The sequence below is a fragment of the Camponotus vicinus genome, unplaced genomic scaffold (genome assembly GCF_025532165.1).
Source record: "Camponotus vicinus isolate PSW18456_S1 unplaced genomic scaffold, iyCamVici1.0 SCAF_1, whole genome shotgun sequence".
NCBI lineage: Eukaryota > Metazoa > Arthropoda > Insecta > Hymenoptera > Formicidae > Camponotus > Camponotus vicinus.
In genome coordinates this window covers 37,707,013-37,727,046 of record NW_028141945.1, presented here as the reverse complement: position 1 = coordinate 37,727,046, position 20,034 = coordinate 37,707,013, and the positions used below count along the sequence as shown (strand labels likewise).

Sequence of the window (20,034 nt, the reverse complement as noted above, 5' to 3'; positions counted from 1 at the left end):
CCAGGTCATTTAATCGATTTCTCGGAAATTTTTCCTAGAATTTTTAACTTTTTTTCTCAATTCTTACCAATTGAGATTAATTATAAAAACCTGTAAGTAAATATCGATTATTTTTTCTAGCCATTGTTTTTTGCAGGAATTTCAAAAAAGCGGATCACACCGTCGCGGAAGTCAAAGATGAAATATCCTTTCACTTCAAAATGAAATCGATTCTCGAATTGACGCTGCCGAAGGATATCGTCATAGGGCCTTTTCGAGTGAATATCCAACCTCTTAGACAATTTTTGATACAAAAGCGACAAAACTGTTGTACACAGTTGCTTACAATGTTCACTGAGAGTCTAAGAACGCATATCGATATCGTTCTATCTAATTATATGCAAATTAGAACGAGATTAAAGGCAATTCCGCGCGATATCGAGCATTTATTCGAAGAACAGGACTGGATGGGGACCATACCTCAAATGGTCAAAGGTCTGGATAAAATTGTACAGAAGTTGAAGCACGAATACGATATTCTCGATCACTTTTGGTGGAATCTGTCAGATCAAGACTTCGAAGCTAAATGGCAAGCCATTGGCCTTCCTAGGCAAATACAGTTACATGTAAGATTCGTCAGTTTTCTATAAAAATACATCATTGTATGATCAATCAAAGTATTGTTGATGATGAAATAGTGAGATGATTAAATTTTCTAAAAAATATGAAATATTGGCATCTTTAACTATTCGTTAAAGATTAAAGCATCAAATTTTATTAATATAACATAATATGAAAAAAGAGAGAGTACTACTTAAAATTAATAATGAAAGAGAAAATTTGAAATTCTATATAATAAAATTTTAAAAACATATAAATAATTATTAATTATAATAAATAATTGTCTTGAAAAGTTTATAACTCTATAAAGATAATTAAAATACTTTACATTTAATCACATATTTATATTTCTAAAATAATGTATGATCATTTTATGTAATTTTATATATATCCACTTTTATATATTTTGCACAGATGGAAGAGACTGTGGAACGTTTTGCGAATGAATATGAAAAATTCCATAAGGCGCAAATACAGGACGAAATCTTGCTTACGGAAAAAATCAACACACTCGTAGGAAATGTTACAAACGTAGCGCTGCAAACAGATATCAACAAAATACTCGAAATGGCCGTAGAGATAAAGAGAATCTGTAAAATGATAAAAGATTGTCAAGAATCAAGTTTATTATTGAATGAGCGACAGAAATTGTTTGGTATGAATATCATGCCGTTTGAGCAATTGAACCAATTGGTGAGAGAATTCGAGCCGTATCAGATCTTATGGATTACTGCATCCGGTAATTGATAGATAGAGAAAAATACGTATTATATCAAAATTATAAAATTGTAGAAAACTTTTCCATTTAAAATAATAAGATTCAAATTTTAAAGTTAAATACTACAGAGTTTCATATTTATATAGCATAAAATTTCATAATTTTTTCATCAAACTTTGTATTTATTTTTTGTTTGTTTTTTTAATTTTTATTTCTATTATATTTTCTATTCTTATTATATTTTTAATACTATTCTGTTTTATTTATCATTTTTATTTCATTTTACAGAATTCTAAATTAAATAATTTTAAATGATAATATATCATATATATCATTAAATAAATGTAAGTATTTTTTAAATTTTATTTAAGTATTTTTTTTATCATTAACATATCATGCATTTTCAATAACTCAACACATTTATATTTACTTTAAACAAATATTTACAATTTTTACATGCCAAATACAGATTGGTTAAAATGGCAAGAAATATGGATGGAAAATCCTCTAATAAACGTTGATGCTAATCAAATTGAAAGCATGGTTACTGATATGCACAAAGCTATATCGCGCTGTGTGAAAGTATTCCAAGAGAACCAAAGTAGGTCGATATTTCGTTTAAAATTCATTGAATTTTGAATGCAATATATTTGCAATTCATATAGAAATCGGTGTACGATGCAGAATAGTTTATGTACTCTTTCGCAAATTATAGAGATAGCTGCTATAGCGCTCACTATAAGAGATCAAATTGAAGCATTTAAGCCTTACATCAGCATGATACAGGCTTTGCGACATCCAGGAATGAAAACTCGACATTTTGAAGAACTTAATAAGCAAATTGGAATACAAATGGAACTTACACCAACCTTAACTTTTAAGAGCTTATTCTTTCTCGGTGTGATGAAATATGAAGATATTGTGAAAACCGTCGCAGATGCTGCAGCGAAGGAATATTTGATAGAGAATGCATTGGATAAAATGATAACTGAATGGCAAACAATTATGATGGATATTCTTCCTTATAAAAATACTGGTATGTAAAAAAAATGACCTCTTTCTTGTATATACATATATGTGAATATTGGATTTATGTGAATAATGGATTTCACAAAAAAAAGTCTAAAATATCAAATTTTATTTTATTTTTTAGTCCATTTCTCATCATGTGATAAAAATGATAAAAGAATATATATTTTAACAAATGAAAAAAATATGTTTGAATAGATCGGGAATTCCACAAATACTAATATATCAAATTTTACGTTTAGATTTTCCTACATTTTAAATGACAATAAAATATATATTTCAACAAATTAAAAAATTTATTCGTTTATAATCTTTTTTCAGTGATTTAGTAATAGAAATAGTTATAATTAAGAATTAAATTGAGAATTAAAAAATATATTTTATATTATATTGTATATACTTTCTATTTTGAAAATGTACTTGAAACATAAAAATTTACATAAACAACTAATTTAATTAATCCTATAATATAAATAATATATTATTTTATTTATAATATATAATATCTTAACATATTTATATATAGGAACATATATAATGAAGATTTCCGACGACATCACTACTCTCTTAGATGATGATATTCTTAATATTCAGCATCTCAGTGTCAATCCTTTCAAAATTGCCTTTGAAAGCCGAATCGATGAATGGGAAGCTAAATTGAGATTAATTCAGGAAGTGATCGCTCAATGGACGGAAGTGCAAAGGTAACAATTATATCTCAACTTCCGTTTGCCGCTATCAAAGAGATATATACTACTGATTTAATAGAATATATGTACAGGCAATGGATGTATTTAGAGCCAATATTTTCGTCCGAGGATATTAATCGGCAACTACCCGTAGAAGCGAGGAAATTCAATACAATGCAACGAAATTGGAGGCGAATTATGAAAAATGCATATGATTGCCCATACGTATGCAAAGCAAATTTGACATTATGTTTCGTATACATTTCTCTATTGAATTCTCAATCTATCAGAACAATGAAAATTACATAAAACAGTATTGAATTTGGAATAAATATTAAAATAATAAAATAATAAAATAATATTTGATATTATTAAATTAAATTGATATAGTTTAAAGTTTATTAAAAGTAACACTTATCAAACATTATTAAATTAATTTTTAATGTATTTTTGTTCATTTTAAATAAGCAGTTAGGCATTCATACCATATTGAATTTATCCGTTGTTTGGTCTACGTTTTGTAGCAACTTTGTGTTGTTATTAGTTTTGGAAAAAGTAAAAAGTCAACTAACTTTTATGTAAACAATTCAATGTTATCATATTGATTTCATTCGTTGTGTTTTGTCCACATTTTGTAACAACTTTATATTGGCTTTTTAAAGTAATATACTTCAAGAATATATTTGCAGCGCATTTCTATCATCATTTTTATTATCTTATTTTCAATGCTCATACAATTGTTATTTAAAATTTTTTTATAATATTTAAATATTATGCTAAAAAGGAGAATATTTTTTAAATATTTATTATTTTCTTTAAATGTAATAAATATTTAAAAATATATATAAAAAAACTCTGATATCATAAATATATAAAAATCTCACACTATTTCACACTAATGATAAATTATTTCAGATAATTATAACGTGCGCGGATAAAATCTTATTGGAAAGTCTGAAGGAATGTCTGTTAATCTTGGAAACAGTCCAGAAGGGTCTGTCGGATTACCTGGAGACTAAGCGAATGATTTTCCCTCGCTTTTTCTTCTTGAGTGATGACGAGCTATTGGATATAATTGTCCAGTCCAAGCACGTTCAGGCGATACAGCCGCATCTGAAGAAATGTTTCGAAAATATGAGGGAATTGAGATTCGAAGATGATCTCAGGATAACGAGAATGTATTCCGCCGAGTACGAGGAGGTCACGTTACGACCATCGATCTATCCCGAGGGAAATGTCGAGAATTGGTTGGGACAAGTCGAGGACGCGATGCGCAATACCCTGCGAGAACTCATCGGTGAAGCCCTCGAAGCAGTGGAAACGACATCGCGAAATCAATGGATATATATGTGGCCGGGCCAAGTAGTTCTTTGCGGGGGTCAAACGTATTGGACTGCCCATGTGGAGGACGGTATCAGGAACAATACTCTGTCTGATTATTATAGTCTGATGTTATTACACGTATGTAATATGCAAACATTAGATTACTTTTCCATAAGACAAGCGAGAGAATAAATATAGACATTATATATTTTCTAAACGAATTATAAGTAATATCTTTGTCCACGTTATTTGAATAAATTGTTTATAATACTTTGCTTCTGCTCCAAAATTTTGAGAATAGTTAACGTCAATATTAATTAATGTCAATCAATAATTATATATACATTTAAAAAATTATACAATTTCCTTTTTATTTCTTCCCGCGAGCTTGTATTTTTTTATAAAGTAAAACATTTATTTTTACAAAATAAAACATTCATTAACTAAGTGTATCTCTTATTTTTCTCGCATATTTGCACGTTCTCTTATATGTTGAAAAATTCAGTGATTATTCAAAATAAAGAATTAACACACTTCCTTGATACTTTATATATTGCATAATATGCACTGAAAAATTTCTCGCTTAAATGGAGAAATAAATATGTAAACACTTGTATTCTTGTTTATCTTAAATTAAGTTAAAAAAGTTTGATTAGATAAATATTGTGTAATATAATTTACACAAACTTGGAAATAATACATTCGTTTTAATAATATTTTATAGCTGGAGGTATTGCGAGAATTAATACAGAATCCGCAAACCGAGATTTTAAGATTGATGCTCGAGGCTGTGATCACAATTGAGATTCACGCCAAAGACGTTTTGTATAAATTGATTCAGCAGAAAATAACCAATGTCAACAATTTCGAATGGATCTCTCAACTAAGATATTACTGGATTGATAACAAAGATTTAAAGATTCGCGCAATAAATACTGAATTTCCATATGAGTGAGTTCTCGCCATATATTGGATTAATTTTCATTAGAATTAACAAGAAAAAAAGTAAGATTTCTAATATTATATTAATAATCAAATTTGATAGAAGAACTCACGTGTCAAAAATTAAAGAATTTGATACACACAATAATACAGCTTTTAAACTTTTAATCTTTAGTAGTAGTGTATATTAAGTAGTGAATTGAATCACACTATACTTTTAAAACTCTAAAGAGAATTAGAAGTTTAAAAGTTGTATCAAATTTATTAATTCTCTTGATATAAATTTTATTAAATTTTTCAAAGCTGCATTGAGTTCTTTATTACATGAATCAAAATTATAAAGTATCTTAGAACTTGTACTTTAAAATATTTTATTTTTGTATAAGAAACAAAGCAAATTTATTTTCATAAATGTTCTTTGATTCTACGAAACTGATATGACAACTTATCTAATTGTATCTGTTCCTAAATTTAATTGTAAGATTATTTTAAAGCTTGTTTTAGTTATAAGAGGAATATCGTGGGAAATCCTCAAGAATTTCTTAGAAATCCTCTACTGATAAATAAGAGATAAATCCGCTCTTTTGAAATCATAATTCTATTGATGTTCTATACAAAATATATAAAATATTCTCTTGTGCTAGTAATTCACTTAATTCACTTTTTGCAACTCATAATACATAAAAAACGAGAAATTTGCTCAAATTAAAATCTTTCTTGAGCTAAATTTAAATTCTCATGATTTTGTTCTATGCTTATTTGTTACTTTGAAATTGTGTAATAACTCACATTCTAACGATTACTTGCATAATTGATTTTTAATTTAAATAGCAAATATATAAAATTAAATATTAATTTTATTTTTTAATTTGAGAATTGAAATAAATTTAATCTCTCTTTTCTGAATATTTCAATTTTTCAAAAGATGATCAATTAATATACACACAACTCACGAATAATCTACAAATTGAAGATATTTTTCACCTTTTCACAGTTTTGTCGCCCTTTGCTGCGGCTACCTCTTACAAGGATATGCTAATCAATGTCTTCTGTCCCTTACATTGTTCGGCTGTTTTCGATTTTGATCGCAATATTTTTTTCTAACAGAATAAATTATTGGAACAATTACTGTTATACTCTTTCTTTGTATCTTGCAGATACGAATATTTAGGTAACAATGGTAGACTAGTAATTACACCGTTGACTGATCGCTGCTATCTTACTCTTATTGGTGCATTGCATCTGAAATTCGGCGGTGCACCAGCTGGTCCGGCAGGCACTGGTAAAACAGAAACTACAAAGGATCTTGCCAAAGCATTCGCGATTCAATGTGTAGTTTTTAACTGTTCTGATCAGCTTAATTTTAGATCTATGGGCAAGTTATTCAAGGGCCTTGCCAGGTAGGTACAAATATTTTATATAACTTTATTACACTCAAGTTACATTAATGAGAATTTACCTAACACAATTCAAAAACATACGATTTCAATTAATAATTAAGATGACTTCACGATTTATAGCGCTGGTGCATGGGCCTGTTTCGACGAATTTAATCGAATCGATATCGAGGTTTTGTCTGTTGTAGCGCAACAAATTATAACTATTCAAAAGGCACAACACATACGAGCGAACGTGTAAGTAAACAGCACCGGCAAATAGAAATTATATAAAGTGAATTAAAACAATGAACATTATTATATCATAAAGTGATTTTAACAACAATTTCTTTTTAAAAGAACGTAAAATCGTCGTTTGATTCTGGAATTATTTAATATCGAGATTCAAATAGTTTAAATTGACATTTAATAATGGAATTCTATTTGATACTAGAAATAAAAAAATATTATAAATTAGCTTAAAATTTGTATTGCAGAATTAATTTTAAATTTATTAAAAGTTATACTTTGCGTATTTATTAATATTTTTGTAATATATACGATATTAAATTAATTAATTCGACATAAATCAAAAATCGAATATTTTGTAGTATTTCAATACTATAATTAATTTTGTTACATAAATATATTACATAATTTTGTTATATAAGTTTTTGTTACTTAATACAATCAAATAATATTCTTTCTCTTTTTTCTCAAATTATAATTTACGGTTTGGTGAATATGTTATTAAATAATATATAAAAATAATCAGAATCTGTGTGTAATATTATATTTTATAATAATAAAGATGATGAAAGAATTATAAAACAATAATAAATTATATGTATTTAGAGATAATGATTATTAATTTCGAAAAGTTTAACAGTACATTTGCTCCAGCGTTATAATATCTTTGATTGATGTCAAATTAATATTAAATTTTAAATTCATAAATTTGCAGATTTCTTTTTGAAGGAGTTGAACTCAACTTAAAATCGTCCTGCGCTGTATTCATCACTATGAATCCTGGTTATGCTGGTCGAACAGAATTACCCGATAATTTAAAAGCACTTTTCCGGCCGGTGGCTATGATGGTTCCAAATTATACTCTCATTGCTGAAATATCTTTGTTCTCATATGGCTTTATAAATGCAAAAAATCTTGCCAGAAAAATCACAACTATTTTTAAGCTGAGCTCGGAGCAACTAAGCATACAAGTATTTTTATTTTTCTATTTTTTCTTTTTGTTTTATTTTTCAGAAAAATATAACCTATGAAAAATACATTCTAATAGTACAAATCAAAATTACTACAGGGTGTGCCATCAAAAGTGGCTACTTGCTTTTATCTTTTAAAGAAGATCATAAGAAATCAAATTGAATGACTCAAACTGAATTCTATTGTGAGTATAATTTGCTTACACTAAAAGCTATATGTGTTAATAAATGGAAATATATGCATAACTTTTTTCTAATAATGTGAATATTTCGATATAATAAAAGTTGTAGCGTTATTTAAAACAAATATATGATTTAATGTAAATATTTTATATATTTTATTTTATGTGATTTACGAGTTAAATAATACGAGTTTTTTTATTTATTAAATAGAAAACTTATGAATCAATGAAGATATGAAATATTTAATAAATTTCAATATTTTGTGGCACGTGGCATAAAAACATCGCACATGTAACTTGCGAGGCAATTTTATTTTATTGTTTATCGTGTTATTTACAACTGCTAGCTACCAAATATAAACTTTAATAAATAATAAGTTATAATTTTTAAACAAATTTTGAAATACTTTCTAATGGTAATAATTTAATTAAAATGATGATTATTATTATTAATTAACTTTATTATTATTTCTGCACTATTGTGTTATTTATAATGTTTGTTTAAAGCTTTTTAATAATTTAAGACTTTTAATAATTTAAATAAACGCGTATATTTATTTTTATCTCATAATTTAAATTTTTTGTACTTATATTTTTTATCTATTTATACTTTTCGTATACTTAGTATTATGATGAAACATGACAACATGACAACGTCAATCTCTAAGGGTACATTTTAACTTGACTTTTGACACTCATTTTCAGCGTCAAAAGACATGACTAAAAATAAAGATACTAATTCATTATTTTTTGATCACGTAATGTCTTTTGACCCTAAAAATGAGCATTGAGCGTGAAAACATGTTCAGAAGGTAGACGTTGTCCATGACATTCAAGCCGAAAACTCATATAATATGTAAAATATTCATATTAAATAATACATCATTATATCAGTTCCGAAGCGCTACAATTTTTATTATATTTGAAATATCCACATTATTATACAAAAATTATGCATACTTCTTCATTTATTAACACAGATAGCTTTTATAAACAATCACTATACTCAATAATACAATTTAATTTGATATATATTTTTGTTATAGTTTATCTTTTTTAAATGATAGATAAAAGTTAAATGAAAGATAAAAAGGGTGTAGCCAGTTTTGATGGGATGTCTAATATATTTTAAGGAATCTCGAATACACGAAGTAGGTCATATTCAAAATGTTTGTTAAAATAATTTTATTAAAATAATAGACTATTATTATATGTCGTCAACAATTTATCCAGTTAAATATTACATTAAAATAATACAATTCTATAATGTAATACAATGTTATAATTATTCATCATGATAAATATCTTTATTATTTCACACTTTTAAAATAGAATTATGTCATTTGACTATGATTTAAAATTAATTATTTTTGCATATTTTGAGTTTAATTAATTATGTCTAAAATGTAATTTGATAGGACCATTACGACTTCGGTATGCGCGCAGTGAAGTCTGTTATTATAGCTGCTGGAAATTTGAAACGAGAACAGAAAGATCTTGAAGAGAACCAAATCTGTCTTCGGGCCTTGAAGAATGTAAATGTTCCTAAGTTTTTGAAGGATGACTTAAAGTTATTTAATGGTAAATTAGTTCAAATCTTAAAATTTTTAAAAATTCGTAATCCTTTTTTAAATAATATAAATGTTGAATTTAAAAATTTATTTATTTTGAAATTATATAATTTTTATAATGGACTATTAAATTTACAATTTTATATTTTATTTTAAAAAATTTACGAAAGATATCCTATTTTAAAAAATACATTTTTTTATTAATACATTATTTCATACTTCAATGTTGTGTATGAAAATAGATATATCGCACGAACAATAAAATATTTTTACGATTTTTTATTATTACAAAAATATTTAAAATTAAAAAAAAAATATATATTTTTATTTTATTTTTTAAATCTTACATATAACATCACTTTTATATAAAGCACACTTTATACATAAAATATATTCATATTGATAGATAGATTTATTTATTTCTTGTCTTTCGGCATTGAAAAGGGTTGTACATTTATATTGTACCGATTGTATATTTCCTTCCGCTTCTTTTATATTTTATTAATTTTGCTTTTTATAGATATAATCTACTAAACAATTAAATTTTTCCTATAACTTGTTCTTTTTTTATGGACATTTAAAAAGATAAACAAGTAACTTATTACATTTCTTTCTTCCAGATATTATATCGGATCTTTTTCCCGGTCTCATCGAGAAACCAGTAGATTATGAGATCCTAGAAGCAGGAATTCATAAGTCTATCGGACAAATGGGTTTAGAAGACGTCAATGGTAAGTTTAGTCTTTCATTTTTAACTTGAATTTTCTCATTCGAATCTATGTATTATTCTATTTTTTGATATGCATTGCAGCAAAATTATTTTATAATTATTTAAAACATTTTATATAAAATGGAAAGAAAAAAGCAAATATATCACAAGACATATAAAAAATAATATATAAAAATTTTTAACTTGCTCCATGACATGTAAATATTTTATATTTATAAAAAAAGTTTTAATTTTTAAAAAAATTTATTTATATCTAATTTAAAACTCACTGTTGATAGGAAAATAGTTTATTAATCTACATTTTCTTTGTTAAATTCTTCCCGAACATAAATTTTTTCTCTTTATGAGTTTGTTTATGAAGTACAGATTAATTATTAATTTTATAAGAAATAAATAAATATATATTTAGATAGATATATTAATTTAACTTCTAATGCCGGAAATATGTTATTCAATGAGGAATAAATGTTTCATTCAACTCGTATTTAAAGAAAAATTTTGCTTAAAATATATGACTTTTTAAATTGTGAAAGCTCTGTAATGCTCTCTCTTGGAAAAAATTATTTTTCTCTTCCCTTCATTTTTTAACACTTGCGAAATTTAATTTAAAATATTTTAATAAGCGTTAATAATATTAATTTATCAATATATATGTATAATGGTTTCTAATAATATATAAATTTAAAACTTTCTAATAAATACATTTTTATTAAGTCATTAGTTACAAAATTAAAGATGTTAAATATTCATGTGGAAAATATGCTTTAATAAAATAAATGGCATAGCTCATATTACGCGAGTAATATGTAAAAACTAATGAGAGAATCATATATATATATTTATAGCAAAATTCTACTCTCCTAGATTACGGAATAATTTAAAGCTAAATTTTATCAACTAATTTAAACCAATTTGCCAATTATAGTTTTACATATTATATTTTGATATTAATATTTTGATTTCATAAGTGTGGCAAATTCTTTTTTTTTTCTTTTCTGTTATCGATTTATGTTGCTCATATAAATATATTTGAAATTTCAAACAATAAATTTTAAATTAATGTCAATTTGGTTTAAAATATCAAACCTATATAAATAAAATAGCTTATTATATATTCATAACGTATTAATATTACTTAATAAATAATTCAGTTGATGTTTGCATTAGGCATATTAAGTAAAGTTTCAAATATATTTCCATAATATTGTTTGTGGAATATGTTTGTTTTTAACTATTATGAATTATGCATTTATTCATTAATGTATAATGTGCAAAAGCGATTTTTATTATAAAATATTCTATTCACGGACAATTACAACATTATAAATAGTGTATTAATATAATTATAGTGTATTAATATATAACACTTTATTTAATTACTATTAGTCTAGAGACTATATAATTATGTGTTGTTTATACAACACATAAAGAGACACATAAAAATTAATATAGGTTTTTTTAGAAAAAGAATAAATTTTTTATTGCTTCTTCGTACAACGATTATGAACTTTATGTACATATTTCATCGAGAGAAAGAGAGAGAGAAAGAAAGAGAGAGAGAGAAAGAGAGAGCATATTCACATTAATATGTATATACTTCGCGAAATTACGAAAATAAATGTCGTAATGTAGAAACGTGTCTTTGCACTAAAACATCCAATTTGGAAGCACGCGCTAAATGTGGCAACGCGCATTGGATCGATACCGGCATTCGGAGCTTTCTTAATTCGTCTGTGACTATGCTTCGCGGAATCTATTAAAAATTTTAATTACGCAATTCTAATTACAGATTTTGTGAAAAAGATAATTCAGCTGTACGAAACTATGCTGGTATACAATGGATTAATGTTGGTGGGTCCGACAGGTTCCGGGAAAACCAAGGTAAGTACCAAATAATCTGCGAAATAAACATTTTCGTGTTATCCTAGTAGATCTTTAGATGAGCTTCCTTCTTTAAATTTCTATGCTGCATTATCGATAATATTTTAATCGTCATATTTCTGTGTGCTTGAAAAAGCTTTATCGAGTGATAGTCAAACGAGCAATATTAATCTATATCGCGATGTTAGTTTGATCTGATCAAATAATTTCATCATTTCAAAGTAATTCACGAAGATTTTAAATAAAAGAAATATTTTTTAAATTCTCTAAAAGAAGGATTTCCTCACACTTGATCACAGTAATTCGATTACAAATTACTTATGTGGATATTGTAAGAGATGTTTAAAATTTTACTGAAATCTAACAAAAGATTTAAGCTTTTTATATTATCCCAAATAGATTTTCTTGGAGTATTTTCTTAAGTTTTCTTACAGAAATCTTACAAATATTGTTTGTTATATTTACAAAATATTGAGGTAATTAAGATTCAAATTTAGCTTAGAAGTTTAATTTTGTTGTTTCCAAATAGTATATAATTTTAATTATTTCGTGTATTTTACATAATAGCAATAAAGATGTAGCAGAAAATTTATAAGAAAGATAGAAAGAGATGTTTACAAAAATTATGTTATTGTAGGATACATATATTGTAGATATATTGTTCTCTCTCTCGCATAAGACGTAATTATATTTCAGTACAAAAATAAACAATTTTTTTTACAAAATATTGTGACAAAAATGAATAGAACATAAAAAGTTTATATTCTCTTCTGATTCGTTTGAGATATTTTAATAAAAATAATTTTTCTTATACACACACATATATATTGAATAATTATTTCTCTTATATATGTGTATAATAAATAAATAAGATATAAATTCTCTCTCTTGCAAGTCGTATAAAATCTATATCTTCACAATTCTATAAAGATGCTTGCATCATAATTAGGAAATCAAATCATATTCTTGCTTTGCTATCTACTTATTTTAATTAGAAGTTTTGTAATTTTAAATTTTTTCCATATGTGAGAAATGTGATAATTTTTCTTATTATTTTATATATTTTAACTGTAAAACTCGATTATTATATATGTTACAAAATATCGAAGGACTTTATTAATAATAACTGATGATGTATATCTAATCTCGCAATATGGATTCTGATCAATCCAGAATTTATCATACAAATCAAGTGAGATGGAGAAATAAACGAACTGTTTTAATAAGATTAATATGCTTGACTAAACATACGACGCATATACGCAACATACATATATTGTTTTCATATATGTATATATTTCTACAAAACATATGTCCAAAGCGTATATATAAAAGGGCATATATATATATATATATATATATATATATATATATATATATATATATAAAAGATGGAGCTAACAAAATCTACATATATTTATTCTACTGCCATGAGAAAATATCTGTGTGTGTGTGTGATGCTTATATATTGCGTAAAAAAAAAATATATTCTCATCTTTTATAGAAAGTAAAAAAAGTGACACATATACACTAATAGTTTGTCTTTCCGAAACAGGACATGATATAAATAAATTTTTAATGTTTGAAGTAGAATAAAATTATTCTCAAGTTTTTTTCAAAAAACAATATTAATTTATTTACATAACATATAAATAATTATATTATAGAGATACAATATATATAAATATATATAAATGCTACATAATATAAATGTAATACATATTTAAACGTCTGTCATGTTCATTTAAATTAATATAGAATAAGCGCATGTAAATAAAGTTCAAATCGTAAACTTAATATATCATTTTACGATTAATACAGTGGATAAAAATATACAATATTTCGTACATTGATTTAATTCAACATGTAAGATTCATTATATAGAAACAATTATTATTTACATACCAACTTTCTAGTCAGTTTAAATAAATGAAATAATATGTTTACACACAGATATAACTGACATAATCGCATACAATAAACTACATAGCCACTTACAAGTAAAGGTACCCAACTGTCACTCACGGATTCTAATGAAACTTTGTACACTTGTAAAACTATGCAAAATAATAGACACGTATTTTTTTTTATCTGCGGAGAAGCGATTTTAAGGGCAGAAACAACCCCTTGTATACAGGGTGGGCCATTTTAATCGACACACGCAAATATCTCGTAAAGTAAGCAAGATGGAAAAAAATGTTTCATACAAAAGTTGTAAGGTTCAGAGAGGGACACCTGACGGTAACCCTGACCCTGACCTTGGAGTCTAATTTAGGGGTTATTTGAAGGTCAACTTGATTTTTTTAAATGGAACCACCTTGTCCTGATGCCTTGTCCTGACCTTGGCGACGCCATCCAAGATCAAACTCATGGCGTCAGTAAATAGATCTTTTTACACCCTATAACTTTTATCTGAAACAATTTTTTATGAAACTTAAATTTTTTGCGATACGAAATCCGTATATCCACCCCATATATACAAGGGGTTGTTTCTGCCCTTAAAATCGCTTCTCCGCAGATTAAAAAAAACACGTGTCTATTATTTTGCACAGTTTTACAAGTGTACAAAGTTTCATTAGAATCCGTGAGTGACAGTTGGGTACCTTTACTTGTTAGTGAGACTCTCTTTACTTAGTAATTTACGCAAAGAGTAAAATAAAGTTATACATACATACATATATACATACGTACATACATACATACACACACACAAAATATATATCTTTAATATATATTTTTCTAACATTATACATTATATACAGGAATGCGCACCACAATAATAATCATAAGTATCATACACACACACACACACACACACACACACACACACACACACACACACACACACACACTGTGTATGTACACACACGTACATACATAATACGTATGTGTAAATTATTTACACACACGTATGGTGTATGTACGTGTGTGTACACACACAATATGTGTGTGTGTGTGTGTTCGCACATACATACATACATACATACATACATACATACATACATACATACATACATACATACATACATACATGTACATATACATATACATATACATATACATATACATATACATATACATATACATATACATATACATATACATATACATATACATATACATATACATATACATATACATATACATATACATATACATATACATATACATATACATATACATATACATATACATATACATATACATATACATATACATATACATATACATATACATATACATATACATATACATATACATATATATATACATATACATATATATATATATATATATATATATATATATATAAATGTCCGTGTGTGTATTATGTATATGTACATATTGTATACATATTTTATAAAAAAATGTTACTTTATCTTAAACTGTTCTTTTTTTCATAATAATACGTTATAAATGTGATAGATACGAAAAAGGAGCGCTGCTGAGACGTATTTTTATAAAAAAATATAGAAATTTATAGAACAACTGTATATATATTTATACATTTACTTTTTCATATTCTTCTCTTGTCGGGTATGAAATTATTTATTGATATATCTGATTTGACATACATGGGATGACTTCGTGACTTTTAAAGTCAATTTCTTAATATCGATGATATAATTTTACAGTAGAGAATCATCTTGCGATTTTTAGAATTATTTTTATTGGATCTTTATTATATTCGACAATTTTAACGTTAGATATGTTCCTATAAATAAAAATAATTTATATGTATAACATTGTCAAGTTAATAACAATATATATTGCCTAATGCATATAAACATAAATATTTATAAAAATTTACTAAAAATGCGTTCAGATATCACAAGGAATAACAAGTAGTACTTTTACGAAAATGCGCGATGTGCGAAACATTTAATGTATAAACAATTTAATAAAATCAAATACCTAATTCATATATAACGTTACAATCATCGTTAATCGATTAATCATCAATTTTACAATCTACTGCCGCATACGCCTTTCTATTATGTTACAAATTATATTGTCAAATTATTTTATCAAAAAACATTTTGGTATATAATTAATTCAATAATGATGAATTTGATCAAAGCAAAATTTGTTATTCCACGTATATAAGATATGTCATTTTATTATATTTTTAATAGTTGACATGTATACGAATTCACGCAGTATGCAGAAAGAAAAATATATATAAAAAAATATATATGTATGTGATCAGATTTATGCATGCACATCGATGTTATCAGTGAAAAATATTATAACTTTTTCATAGAAATGCTTTATGATAATCTTTTGTTCGGAAAAGTGAGCATATCAAATAAAAATCAAGACAAAAAATATATTTATATATGTCTATATATCTCAATTTATAAACATAATTTCGTAATCTACTTTAATCATATCATAATTTTACCTTCGATAAGAAGATTTCCTCTCTAGATGTAATATAATATTTTAATATATTTTATTTAATTTTTTTTCATATGAACGATTAAAAATAAGAAAGTTGTTTTGCATTAACATATTTGTTATATAATTGATTGTTATATGAATTTGATAAGACGTTTGCAAAAATATTTAAACAAATTAGTATTAATATTCATAACATATTGATAACGTGTGTATAGGATTATTTGACACAAATAAATATTTTATATACATGAGCTAAGTAATTTTGTATTATACATACAAGAATCTCGCGTATTTTACGTGAAGCCATTGCGAGATTCTAGTCATACTGCATGGATTCAAGATCGTAAAAGAATATTTGTAAAAACACAGCTTTATCTGAGATTTATATGAAATTGCGTAATTCCAAAGAGATATCTTTTCCATGCAAAAATGCCGAAAAATTTTTTTTCCAGTGATTTCCCCAGACGAATTCTCGCTCAATCGATCTCTGCTTTAATTGCGCAAAAAAACAAAAAAGAAACGTAGCACGCGAGAGAGAAATGTAGCGGCTCAATTTTTTTTGTAAGTTTTACATAAAACGTACAACTTATGTATGTATTCCTCAATTTGTTCTCGATAAAAGATATCAATGTTTTTAACATTTGACTAATATATATATATATATATATATAAATATATATATATATATATATATATATTTCTCTTTTATAGTTTAAACTTTAATTCGCTTTTATTGTAGTAAATTAACATATTAAATTTTATTTTAATACAAATTTTTTTCGATCAAATATTAGAAAAAAATTACAAAACTCTTTTTATATCACTTGTTTCTCTTTAATATCTATAGAACTTTTTTAGAAAAATTAAGGAAAATATAATTTACATTGCTATCTCTAAAAACTATAACCTATAATGCTATTGTCAAGTTAGTAAAATTATATAAAAAATTATATAATAAACTGAAATATAATTGAATATTAATTTAAAATAAATTCCGATTTTATTTAAAAAAGACAGTGTTTGTAAAAAAAAATTTGTAATCTTTATATAAAATCTGTTGCATAAATATGTGTAACAGAACATTAAAAATTTTATTTACATTTTTGGATTCTCTTGCAATGTTACTATATAAATTTTGTCATAATCTTTTAAATGTATATTTGACAACTTGTTCAAATCAACATTTTCCCAAACATTAACTTTAAAACTTTTATTTTATACCTCTTTTAAAATAGATCTTAGCTTTCTATTGACGTACGATTTAATGAAAACTAAATATTAACTCGCTATCCGCTCTCATTTTTTACTTTCGACGTGTTTCAATTGAAAAGAATAATCTCTTAATAACCTCTTCTTTTATTTTGGTTCAAAACTTTGAATTGGTAGATACAATCTAATAATCTATAATAGATTTAAAAGAGGAAATTATAGAATTGATAAAAAGAAAAAAAAATTCTTATAAAAAATTTGGAAAAATTATTAAGAAAAATATTATAATTGCTAAAAATTTTTACGAGATCAACTTTGCGATCTCGTGCTGTCATATGATACATTATGAAGAATATCTTTCAATAAACGCCTCTGACTTTTTTTAATTGTTGAAGTAAATCCAAGTTTTACAATATTGCGCCAAATTTCGCACAAAAAAAGTTTAATCGATATAACACACACACACACAATATGATAGAAATAAAATATAATACAATATAACACATTTTGCTGTCCTATTCGCACACACACATCAAATTTTTACTTTATATAATTGATGAAAACCCAAATATTCACTGTTTAAATTAAATACTAAAAATATGTAATGGAAAAATTTTGTATATATAGTTTATTTTATTATTCTAAGAGATTATAAGATAAAATTAAACGTAATATCTCTCCATGTATATATAATATATATAATATATATAATATATCCTTATATAAAACATTTTTCTCTTTTCATCAAAACTTAGAAAAATGTATACAATACTTTTACAAATTAATTAACAATTCAATTTAAAAAAAATTGATGTCACTAGAAAATGTTTACATCTTAAAAAATAAAATACTGTTGACAGCGCGCGCACGCAAAAGTTAATCTTAACATATTAAATAAAAATATTTTAATTAAAAATACTGTTGCAGCCAACTTAAATGACATTTTCAATTTGTACATCAAGTGATTTTTCCTTGTTTTATAAAATTAGTACTATAAGTTCTATAAAATACTATAAGTTCTATAAAAACTATAAGAAAAGGAAATATGATCAAGTAAACATAGGCGTAATATTTTATTTGTTTTAAATATGTCTATAATGAATAAATGAATAAAAGAAACATAAATTATAGTTTTATAAACAGCATTTAATTTAACACTCTTCAGTATTTTTTAAAAAGCAAGTTTTTGCTAAAATATATTTTTTTTACTTTATACATCATGTTAATATCTGTTCTTTCTTTACTTTTTTACTTACTTTTTTAATAATTTATTTTGGAAACATTACCTAAAACCGAAAAAAACACAAATTTTTTATCGCATTTTTACTGAAAAATCGAAATATTTTTTTCAAGATAGAAAATTCCACTTAAAATTAAAATGACTAGTTTTATATTTTTTTTAGTTTATCGCTGTTTTTTTCTAAAACATGATTCACATTTTACAAAAATATTTTTCAAGAAATTCTCTAAATATCCGATTCAAGCAGCGTGTTTCTAGTTTTATCATAAAAAATACTCTCTAGTATTTTTTTCTATTACAGTTTATATCGTATACATTAGTCTTATCACATCATTCGAGTAATCTTATCATTTACTGCAAGCTGCATTTACTGAGTAGCTTTATCCTTAAGTATTTATTGATTAACGAACCAATACGGATATCCATATTGCGATGAAAAAGTTTAGATATAAATATTAAATATTAAAAATATAAATATTAAATGTTAAAATTCTTTATTCTTGCATATTTAAAATTTATAACAAATAGTATTTTTATAACAATGATATTTTTTTATAAATAAAATTGTGCGCGCGCTGTGTTTCTTCGTTGCATCATTTTCTGCTAATTTTTCTTCAACTAGAAAAATATTATTATTTGTTTTTCAAATGATAAGGAAATTGTGGGTGAATGAAGAATGTAATGTATGTTAAAATTGTACGTTCGAACATAGAAATAAAAGTATTATTTTTTTACGATTTGAAATTGAATTACCCTGATGATAAAAATGAATTTTAAAAATTTATTTATATTTAATGAAAAAATGTGTTAATGTTCGAAAATTATGGCATTTGTTTAATGTAGATAAATTATTATTTTCCTAGCTATGTCTATTTAAAAAAAATTAATATTTATGTTAAAACGCGAATCATTTCTTCGTT

General features: G+C 24.9%; 1 protein-coding gene across 2 annotated transcripts in view; it reads left to right on the top strand.

Moving 5' to 3' along the window:
- Positions 1 to 20,034, top strand: part of LOC145965538 (dynein axonemal heavy chain 1) — an 88,886-nt gene that overhangs the window by 5,484 nt on the left and 63,368 nt on the right. For both annotated transcript variants that reach the window (XM_083089193.1, XM_083089201.1), the window contains 14 exons: positions 137 to 605; positions 1,015 to 1,339; positions 1,788 to 1,919; positions 2,034 to 2,354; positions 2,874 to 3,051; positions 3,129 to 3,261; positions 3,952 to 4,497; positions 5,084 to 5,310; positions 6,459 to 6,701; positions 6,822 to 6,935; positions 7,642 to 7,897; positions 9,498 to 9,660; positions 10,271 to 10,381; positions 12,170 to 12,261. In XM_083089193.1, coding sequence (XP_082945319.1) covers positions 137 to 605; positions 1,015 to 1,339; positions 1,788 to 1,919; positions 2,034 to 2,354; positions 2,874 to 3,051; positions 3,129 to 3,261; positions 3,952 to 4,497; positions 5,084 to 5,310; positions 6,459 to 6,701; positions 6,822 to 6,935; positions 7,642 to 7,897; positions 9,498 to 9,660; positions 10,271 to 10,381; positions 12,170 to 12,261 — 3,310 coding nt within the window. The remainder of the gene's footprint in view (positions 1 to 136; positions 606 to 1,014; positions 1,340 to 1,787; positions 1,920 to 2,033; positions 2,355 to 2,873; positions 3,052 to 3,128; positions 3,262 to 3,951; positions 4,498 to 5,083; positions 5,311 to 6,458; positions 6,702 to 6,821; positions 6,936 to 7,641; positions 7,898 to 9,497; positions 9,661 to 10,270; positions 10,382 to 12,169; positions 12,262 to 20,034) is intronic.